The sequence below is a fragment of the Lolium perenne genome, chromosome 2 (assembly GCF_019359855.2).
Source record: "Lolium perenne isolate Kyuss_39 chromosome 2, Kyuss_2.0, whole genome shotgun sequence".
Taxonomy (NCBI): domain Eukaryota; kingdom Viridiplantae; phylum Streptophyta; class Magnoliopsida; order Poales; family Poaceae; genus Lolium; species Lolium perenne.
Genome location: NC_067245.2, coordinates 39,177,319 through 39,188,178, shown reverse-complemented (window position 1 = coordinate 39,188,178; position 10,860 = coordinate 39,177,319). Strand labels below are relative to the sequence as shown.

General features: G+C 40.3%; 1 protein-coding gene across 1 annotated transcript; it reads right to left on the bottom strand.

Moving 5' to 3' along the window:
- Window positions 1-5,204: 5,204 nt before the first annotated feature.
- Window positions 5,205-10,454, bottom strand: LOC127331854 (uncharacterized). Its single transcript, XM_051358064.2, has 12 exons — window positions 10,281-10,454; window positions 10,114-10,175; window positions 9,929-10,008; window positions 9,694-9,828; window positions 9,525-9,607; window positions 9,367-9,418; window positions 8,684-8,776; window positions 7,500-7,568; window positions 7,315-7,416; window positions 7,114-7,182; window positions 6,194-6,250; window positions 5,205-5,729 (listed from the first exon to the last, which is right to left on the bottom strand). Exons 1-12 carry the CDS (start codon window positions 10,355-10,357, stop codon window positions 5,643-5,645), a joined length of 966 nt encoding a protein of 321 aa, XP_051214024.1. The 5' UTR covers window positions 10,358-10,454; the 3' UTR covers window positions 5,205-5,642.
- Between the last annotated feature and the right edge of the window lie 406 nt (window positions 10,455-10,860).

Below are 10,860 nucleotides of genomic sequence, written 5' to 3'. Positions count from 1 at the left end.
TTCTTTTTTTTTTAGTTTAAAGCCCATATAGGGCTTTCTTTTGTGTAAAAATTGCCCAAAATAGGGCTAAGTTTAATTAACCACTAGTTTAATGTTTTTTTGGCTGTTTTCCTTTTTTATTTTTATTTTTGTTATTTTAATTACATATGCAGTGCGTCCGCGCGTTGGACGCAGCGTGCGACCCAAACGGACACGCGGACGCGGGGCGCTGTCCGGGTGTCCGTTCGGCCACCCAAACGGCCCCCAACGGACGGCCCAGCGCGTCCGTTTGGGTCGCCCCGTTGGAGATGCCCTCAAGTCCGTGCGTTGCGTGCCCCGAGCCCGAGGAACCAATCACTTCATAGAACTAACAAACGAGTTGCGCACACAAGAGCAGAAATTGTCTTTACCACATGAGCAGCAGTGTTCCTGAGTTAGGAAAAGAAATATTTTTTGGATTTCTAAAAATAATATATAGATATAAATATTCCGAAGGTACGGTACAAATTTGGAAAAAAAAACATGTTGTACTTTGAGCTATATATATACAAAAAAGATAATTTTTTGATAAATATATGCCTCGATCAGCCTATATACAACCACAATTTGTTTTTCATGTAGCTGAAAATACAACGCAGTTTCTACAAAAACTTCGCACGAGTATTCAGGACATGTGTATGTACTCATGAAATAAATTTAATATTTTTAGAACATAAAAGTATAATTTTCAAATATTTTAAAAACCAGAAGCATTGGTGCTCATGTGCATGAAATTTGCTTCCACATAGGAGCTGCGTGTTTGGTAGACTACAACATTCTAGGAACTCATGGGCAGGGCATGCTCTGTCTGCGATTTGTATGGTAGCTCGTGAAGCTTGCTATTCTTTTTTTTAAAATGAAGGTTTTACCTTTAACATCCGAATCCACACAAACTTTTTTATTAGATTATTCAATAAAGTCTTATAGAGAAATACAAAGATCAACACGAAGCTAAAAAAAGGAAAATTTCACTTCTCCGTCTCTGCATCAATTAGGGATGCACACAATCATTAAGAATGATTACTAAGATTTTTAATCTTGGTCAAGATTAAAGTATAGTCCTTAAGATAAATTGCATGAGTACCAAGTCCTGCCTAGACCTCAAATACAAATAGGAACCTAAATTCGTATTCATGAGGATTTATACTCAGGTGCTGGATTTGTACGTCCACTTTGCCAGCGAGTTGAGCTAGGCTCACTTTGCTTATGCCGTGCCATACAACCCTCCTAGGGTCATCTCCATTGTCACAACAAGTAACGCGCTACAACTGGGAGTCGATCACACATCGATCTCTTCCACGGTTCTCCTAATGGCATCTCCATGATCAGGCCACTTCGTGATCACCTCACAACATGTGTAGTCGAAGATGGCCACTCGGTACTCCATTGGAGTGATCTTCCTGAATTTCTTGAAGTAGGCAAATCGTTAGCAATGGTAAAAGCTGATCGGCCCTAATCAAGGACAACTTTGTTATCCACCATCTTCCTCTTGACATCCTAGCTGCATCCTATGTACGTTTTGAGGATGATCAACGACGGGACCTTCCCGAAGAATGGTCTGTAGGCCTTAGGGATTGGCACCATGCACAGTAGATTCAAAAGATCACCTTTATGAACTCTCCCGAAAGGCCTCCTCGTGGAAGTAGCCAACGCTGGCCAGCCTTCCTCTAGGCCTTTTGCTAGACCCTCCTCATCAGGAACCTTAGCTGGAACAGAGAGCAGCATAGCCTACACACACAAAAATCGCCAGAAGAAGAAGCGCGTACATTGGTAGAGATAAGGCAACTGAAACCATAAGAAATGCCAAACAAGGAGCATGTACAAAGCTTGTGGTCCAATCACACCAGCTCTATGATTATGAAGTGTCATAGGTTGATCATTGGATAATAAAAAGAAGAAGCAACAGTAAATAATGGCATCATAGAAAGAAGCACGCCCAATGCAAAGAGATGATTCTACAATACCAAGAAAATTGCAAAATCAAGAGTGCTTTTAAAATGTATAAGGTATGTTAGGATCATCTATTGCATCAATATGGATACATGTTTTAATCATTTTCTCATGAGTAACAATAGCTAAACAATAACATTACTAAGATTGTGCCTTATATAAAGTAGCATTCACAAGGAAAAAGGACTCTCCATATACCAAATCTAATGTAGAAGAATGTGCTTGCACATAGGGCAAGGTCTATGGAGATCCACTTGCCTTTAGATTATGTCATATTAATCATCGGCACAAAACAAAACATCACACACAAGTAATAATTGGGAGCCTCGTATTTACATAGCACATGGTGAGCTAAGAGATGATCCTGCAATACTAAGGATCATGTACAACCAACGTGTTTGTGCACTACACTAGGTATTGCAAGATCATACTTTGATCACATTGTGCTAAAATAAATAATCATCGGCCATTACTTGCAACAAAATAGATACAAAATGAACATATTTAGAGCCTCATATTTACATTGGACACACAAATCTCGAAGATGGTTCGCTAGCTCCATCTTCGAGATTTGTGTGTCCAATGTTGAACGGCCACCGCCTCACTATAGGTCATCCGGTCTACCAAACATGCCCCACGTGATGAACCGCGAGTATTTTCTCTGCAATTGGCTTCTACAGAGAACGTGCCAAAGTCTTTCCTGCAGGGAGGTCCCGACATCGTCTATTAGGTTCACTTGGTTTCGTGCTTTGTGGTTCGTACTTTAAGATTTCGTTCAATTTCATCGATTTTCAGGAATGTCAACCATATTAGCATAGGACAAAATCGAGTAATTAGGTGCACAAAGGAAGTCGTTTGTCCTCTTACAACTCACCCTCTTCATTTCAATTTCTGGACCAACTCAGCCTTATGAGCAGCAACTCGGTTCTTCTCTCTGTCAAACTTCTCAAGCTCCCATAAAAAAAAAGCTTCTCAAGCTAGTCTTTAACTATCCCCAGAGCCGGCTAACAATATTCTACTCCAAACCGTAGAGATGCTGAGTTTACTATATATACTAATGTAGTACTACTTCAAACCGTGGACCTGATCAAACTTTTTTTTGATAAACCTAAGCCGATAAAACTAAGAAAATTAAGGGTGAGCATATGGCCCTGTCATGGCGTGCTGTACAGTAGCAGCCCTGGCCGGCGTCACCGTCCGCCGCGAGGTTCACAGCTGGTTACCGCTGCACGCGAACGCGACACGCAAGGAATGATGAGGCAACATTCGCTAGCTTAATTGGCCCGTTGACATTGCACGGGAGATACGGTGTTGTGATCTTTTGATTGGGACCTCGTCTACACTATAGCCGCCACCAAAGTCAGCTCCACGCATCATCTCGGTTGGAAAATTAGACATGGGATGGAGTAAGCAGAGGCCAATCTAGCTACGAGAACACAGCTGCAAAGGTTTATTTGCCTTATTTTTAACTTAACACAACGGCCAACTTGTTGTTGTTGCGAAACGGTGGTTAAGCGCAGACAAGAATTTCTCAGGGAAGTTGTGCATGACATCGTGCAAATATTGTAGAATTCCGAAGCTCCGAATGATGGAGACTCTTACTGTTATATCCGGTTTCACAAAATAAAGAATGTGACGTAGTACTCTTGTAACTCTTTGTTTTTTCGGATGGACTAATGGGATCATGCGGTACAGTTATATATATCTTCTTATTGGTTGTTCTAGAACGCAGATAGTTATGGCACATTGAATGAACGAGCTGCCAAGCTAGATCATCTCCAGCTGCACCTGCCATGCATCATCACATAAGGCCTTTCACAATGGATGTTTTTTAACAGTCCTATAGGAGTGCCTCTATCCAACTGACCTCCCAAATCGGCCATTTTTTTATTTTCTTAAATAATGTAAAAGAAACACATATAGAATTAAATTGTCATAGTTTCCATATCCAGGCCATCCAGACACCACCAATTTCAGGCACATATATTACAACTACGACGCTGCCCATGGAGAGAGACCTTTGAATGATCTCCTTAGCGCAAGTATGGATTCTTTTATAGACATGTGTCATCATATTGATTTGCTTCCCTTTATTTTTTCTCTCAAAACATCTTTAGCGCATCAATCAACTAACCAAAAATACACACATCAATACATGGGCAAAATTTAGCATGCTAATTGGGCAAGTTTTAGAGTTTTTACTTGATCCTCCATGTTCTTGCTACTCTCTCTGGTCTCAGGTCTTCCTTGAATTTGCTCAAGGTTTCCATGAAACTTGTTGCAAACTTTTTCTTTTTTATGATACCTCACCTATGCGACATGCCCAACTCGTCGTGGATCATGTGCACGTGCTTGAACTCGTTTTTTTTTTTTTGAAACTGCATGTGCTTGAACTCGTTGAAGAGTTTGCACACCGGTAATGGGATCAAGGCTAACGGCTTTCCAAGTTTCGGCGAGGCACTCTCCCTCCAAGGCCTTCCATTTTGGGTCTCGGATCCCACATTTACTCTTGATTTTCTTCCCGGTCTCAACATCGATGGTTGCAACCGATTCCTCTTCCTTCCCTTCAGATAATAACTTCAGAGGACAGGTTTGCGTACAGTATGTTTATTCGGTTGGGAGATCAACATGGGATGGAGTAAGGCGGCTGATCTAGCTGCGAGAACACAGCTGCCATGTTGCCGCACCACGGTGGTTAAGCGAAGGTTAGAAAGAACTTCTCAGGAACGTTGGTCGTGACATCATGCAAATATTGTACAGAATTCCAAATGCTGGCTATCCAGTTTAACAAATTGGAAAAAGTGACGTACTCCCCTAACTCTTTTTCACACGGACTAATGGGATCATGGGCAGCATTTTTTATTGGAGGTTCTAGAGTGTAGATAGCTATGGCTCACTGAATGTGCGAACTTCCAGGTACCAGAGTATAGATTTCTCAACTTGCAGCATGAGTTATGAGTACAGGAACTGAGATCCAAAGCTCATCACTAGGAACTTGGACCTATGTGATGATTTGGATTATTATATGCTCTGTAGATCAGTCAGTTGTAAAGGACAACAAAGGTATGTGCAACAATATATGTGTACAAGCATCTGAAACGACGACATGGTTGAAGAAGAATGGCAAACATGCCATGGTACAATGGAGAACACAAATACACAATGTGACAGCGGTGCAAAAGAAGAATGGCAAACATACCATTGTACAATGGTGATGTTCCCACGAACATAGTAGGTGCTCGGAAATCATTCAAAGGGTACTCTATGCAAGTTGGTAGGATAACCACCTTCTAGGAATATAAAACAGACTTGAACAACGGTGCAAGAGCACAGCAGAGCACATGAATTGCACGGGTTACAATGAGTTTATTACCCCGCAATGCCAAGAAACCTGGAAACAGTAACCAAAACTTCCCAAGATACAATACTCAAGGAGTATGCCCAAGGGTACTTCCCTAATGAGTGGGGGAAGACACGCATATTCAGCGACAATTCCCAAGGAGCAAGAAAAAACCTACCAATACTGTCTAGGCGTGTCTGAAGATCTTGTTAGACATCAGTTAGATAGGAGGAACAAAAGGATGACAAGATAATGTTTATTGGAACTACTGTGCACAAGAAAAGCCATCGCTCAGCTCATGTAGGATCGAATGTGCCTGCCTGCCAAGAGATTATCACACCTTAATCTGCCCACATAGACGCCATTGTGCATCAGGGTGAAAAAGGGATCTTTCAAACACCCATATCTCTTTCACGAGTACCTACAGAAAGGTTTGCACATGCAGAAATACATCAGGACAATGTTTTGCCATGCAAACTGAACTGCTCAGATGTTGTGAAGGTAAGACAATTACTACTTGACAGCAAATAGACAGGAGAAAACGGCCCAAGTTTTAAACAGCATCATAGTATCATGCTATGGTATGGAGGAAGGCCACCAAGCAATATATTTTCTCTACTTTGTTTTGCATATAGGCTACTTTCTCATGGTATTTACAGAAAGATAAAACAGTGGAATGTCCTTTTTGAACTTACATTTCCTGATCAGAGAAATGTTAAGGAAATGGTAGATGTACAACTAAAGCAATGTATAAACATGTACATAGGACATCCTGAACATAAAATTACACCAGGAACTACTAACATTTCAAAAACCATGTTCTTGGTGTTTTAATCTCAGATATTTTACACGAAAACTTGAAATAATCTGGCATATTTAAGTTACCTCCTTTGACTTGTCGCCTGACACAACCGCTCCTTTTGAATTATAGGCTTCATATTTCTACGGGAATGTAATTGAAATGGTCAAGGGTACACATATAGTAGCATAGAATAATTTATACTACAAATCCATGGTAGCAACACGACATCTACTTGAGTACAAATAACAAAACAACGATGAACAGACACAATCTAATAATGCAGTGATCAAGAACATAAATACCCTCATAATATGATATTTAACAAAACAAACATATTATTGTTGCAGCACTTTGGCAGACATTTACGTGTGTGTGGCTTTTGATGCTTATTGTATTACAAATTCTTGATCTAACTGAAATCAAAATGCCAGTCTTCTTCAAATGATGCAGACATCAATGTTCTAGAAAGAAGAGAAAATAACGCATAGGCATTTGCTTCCAAGATCTTGGGGACATACCCTCTAAATTGTGTAGGCAGTCAGGCAGACTTATACAAATAGAAGACAAGAATACATATACAGGCAAACACTGCAAAGTGGCAGTTCAATGCTGCATACAAGTTCAACATGGAACAAAATACTACTTGGTAACAACGTGGTAGGCAAACTAGAATACTAGGTCTTGGTATCAGGGATAACAATCTGAACATCACAGCATGTAATGGAGTTTTACAGTAAATATTAAAAACATACACAACCGTCATGTGTGTTCTCAAAAGAAAAGGTGAAACTTGTTTATTGTGAACACAAAGACTAGAATTGAAATACATGATGAACAAATCAGATTGACCTATGACCTTTCGTAAGAAAGTATAGATATGCATAGAGAGCCAAGAGATGGTGAATTTGTTCAAATCGAGGCAGCAATTGAAATAAAGTAGCAACACAATGTAGGTGAGCTGTATTGCATTTAAAAGAAGACTTTCAACTTTAGACAATCGAACCTGCTTAGTGACGAACTCAAGCGTAAGCTGTATGAAGGCTTTGTCATGGTCATTCTTATCAAGACCAATCTGCAAAATAAAGACTTAACCAATTACCAACTGACTTTGTTCAATAGTGACAATACAGCATACAAATGTACATGTGGGGAAGAAAAAGTCGGCTTTTAGAGTTAATATCAGAGAAAACAACAGATAGCTTACCATACGAGCCCTCAAAGTTCTTATGCTTATAGCAGGCTCAACCAATTCCCAGTGTACAGACTTCCACTTGGATTGTCTTCTCTTTATTTCATTTTTCATAGCCTTCAGAAAAAAAAGAGGAAAGAATAAACAGAAGTCCCCGCAAAAGACATTATCTGGCATCAATTCAGCAGGTGAAATCTTACAGAATGCATATTATCTGTCAGAGTTTTCCGGAGAGATGATATGTCTCCTCGTGCGAAAAGTGTGTTAACCTGAATCCAAGAAAAGTGAACAATGTAGACAAAGTTATTGCATTAACTAATTTGTTTCATGCAAATTGTGTCATACCTGACAATATCAGTAAGCACTTCAATTTTTTGCATTACGGTTTATAAATAATATAGAATGCAGAATACCATATTCTCTCAAAACAGAGGAAACAATGGAACTTCACTGATAAAAGAACTGCGAGGTGGTAATAAAAAGAATAAGAATTGTATCTCCGTAAGTCATGTCACCAAAAGGAAGTCCATGAAAAACTAAGAACTAAACTGGGTAGACAAGCAATCGCAGTATGGAACATAGTTAATAACTATTGTGACATGCAATTCATGCAAATATAATCAGAACCAAGGTTATTAAAGCTAGATAAAATGCCCCGTACTTTGCTACGTATTTCAACAGTATATTCATGCTCAAAAAACAAACCGGTTCCATTTAGAATAATAGTTGTGTGCTTCAATTGTTACACTTCTACACATGTTATTACGTTTTCTAGGGTTTCTTGAAGTTGCAGAGGCTGTTCAGTTTGTTGGGGAATGAAGGAAAGAACTATGAGAAAGCTGGTTGTTAGCGTGAGGTTATTGGGCATAAACGTTTGTACCGAATGTTTGCAAGGAGAAGGAGCTGCGTTCCCTGGATGGGGGATGTGAGGAAAGGAGGGGTGTGACACCACCGAGCATTCACCACCAACTCCCTTTTATATAATAGCAAGGATATATAAAACAATGTGTTGAAGTGGTTGGCAACTAGCACTAGCAACAATGGCTCATAACCATAGAGCCTACAGATCAGTAATTTTGACAGTTCATACGAAAGCACATCAGTTCATGGAAAATCTAGCATATGTTGACATCGATCTATGTTGGAGAAATGGGAAAGCAAACAGATGTTTGTACAGACATTCAAATGCAACAGTACTTGCCAATCCCCTCAGAACTGATTTTCTCTTGTAAGGATTCTGCAGTGTGATTTTACTTGCTTGGAGTTCATACAAACATGTTGTAACAGCTCACATCTTCCCTTATTAGATCACCAAGCATGCAAATCTTGAACACATGCCAATGCAATCAAACTGCTTGAATTGCAAGTAATGAATGTGTTATACCTCCTTGTATATCTTAAACGCTTGATCATAGAACTGCTTTTTGGTATATCCGGTTTTCTTCCTCAATCTTGACACAGCATATGCATTCTTCATCTGTCAAGTAAAGCACCTAACTTCTCAGCACAGATTCATCACAGAAGGCAGCACAAAAGAAAAACTGCATCAATTAAATCAAGTATCTTGGTATTAACATAGGTATCAAGCTAATACTAGAAGTATATTATTGGTGGGGATCAAAAGTAAGAAATTATATCCATCGATAAAAGGCCCAGACAGTTTTTTCCTATGCAAGTATTACACCATTATTGTAACATGAAATTTTAAAGATATAGAAGAACAGAATAGCATGCACCTATATCCAAGGATTATATTAAAATAACTCTTGAATTCTGGTAAACATCTGGTGCCTTCTAGTCTCTCTCATGTAAATAAGAAATATTCTGACTGGTAGTTTAAACATGCAGTAGTGAACTTGGTTGTCTCAATGTTGGTGCATTGGTGCCAATGCAGTAAAAAATTAGTGTGCTCCCTGGCAATGGAAATGCAACCTCTAAGAGCTCTAACCATGCAGGGTAAACAGTTCTGAAATTAGTCGCTAGAAGAACAGGGTGAAATATTGTAATAAGGAAAATTAGAACTTGCTTTCTCGTTGCAGCAGTTTTCCCAGTTAAGAAAGTCAGTACCTCCAGAATAACATCCTCCTTTGTTCTACTCCAGCCACTTCGTGTAAACAATCTAAGTCACAAAATTAACAGCAACCAGAGAGGACACTGAGTTCCATATACATATTGATCCAAGGCAAATTAAATGTACAAAGTCAAAATCTGATGTAATTCCCAACCGTTTCCAAAATGAAATAGGTTCCCGGGGGCTGTATGGCTCATAAACAAAACCAGGGCTCATCATGACAACTTTCAAACCAACCTGCACATACATATAAACAGAGACACTGCAATAAATAAAATACTTCTCCAACTTTAAAAAAAGAGAGAGAAAATAGTAATGCCCACCTTCCGAGCACCAACAGGAACGCCTTTTGACACTGATGGTGCTGTTGCGGGTGGCCCTTCCGGTGCTGGTGCTGGTGCCGCTGCTCCTGACGACATTGGCCTTGCATGATTTAGGTGGGCTACAAGATCCAGAACCTGCAGCCGATGCGAATTTGTAGTCCAAATCGAATAAAAGACCTTGCAGGGAAACCAGTGCAGATTCACCAAAGAAAAAGATGAACTTGAGTAGTCAAACCTGAACAGCGTGGACAGAGGACGGCCCTCCAAACTTGCCAGCAATCGTGTTGCCACCGCTGTATGTTAAGCTCGCAAAACCTAAGGATGTAAACAAAACAAAACAGAAAAAACTGATTGAAATGAAGCCCAGGCAGGAATTAAAAGAGGGGGGGAAAGAAACAGGCAGGCATATCAGTCGATCACCTCTGACACATGTATTCGCGTGGTTCAGAGCTAAAGATCGGGAAACGGCGGCATGGTGATCTCTGCAACGGAATCGAGGAGGAGGGGGTAAGAATTAACGGATTCCCATTGTGAAGAGCGAGATCTAGACCGAACGGGGCATGGAGGAGGAGGACGGGAGGTATTACGGCGGCGGCTGCGGAGGAAGGTGGAGAGGCCGGTGGAGGCGGCGGACCAGCGACTGCCCAAGGCGGGACAAAGACATCGGCGAAGTTTCTTCACCGCGGCGGCGCCGGCGACGGGGAGGGGGTGGAGGAGCAGGACGGAACTGGGCGGCGAGGGTTTACGGAGGAATGAACTGACCAAACGGCAAAACCACTTGATGATCAAACTGATTTCAGCCCTCCATTGCGGAATCAACGGCCGAGATGCAAACCGATTGTTTGTTCTGTGTATATTCTTTTTTTAAGGGATTGTTCCGTATATATTCTGATCAGTCAGTGTAGTTTTTGTTCTTCCACATGAGCCTCTTTGATCAGAAGAACTCACTCTGTCTCAGCAAACTTGTCTTAAAACTCCCATAATTTTGTGGCTAGATATATGTCAATTTAGAAATATACTCCCGTAATTTTGTTTTGCTATAAATAAATAATATCATAGTACATAATTCGCTCGATCAATAGAAATAAATTGTTTTGAATGTCTTCATCGAGATTCCAAATACTATGTATCTATTTATACCAAGGAAAAAATAGTGCTATAACAAAA

Coding starts and splice junctions, on each gene's coding strand:
- LOC127331854 (XM_051358064.2), bottom strand. CDS start 10,357: ATGTCTTTGTCCCGCCTTGGGCAGTCGCTGGTCCGCCGCCTCCACCGG. Junction 9,829..9,928: donor CCTCTGTCCACGCTGTTCAG/GTTTGACTACTC, acceptor CATCGGCTGCAG/GTTCTGGATCTTGTAGCCCA. Junction 7,417..7,499: donor TGACAGATAATATGCATTCT/GTAAGATTTCAC, acceptor TTTTTTCTGAAG/GCTATGAAAAATGAAATAAA.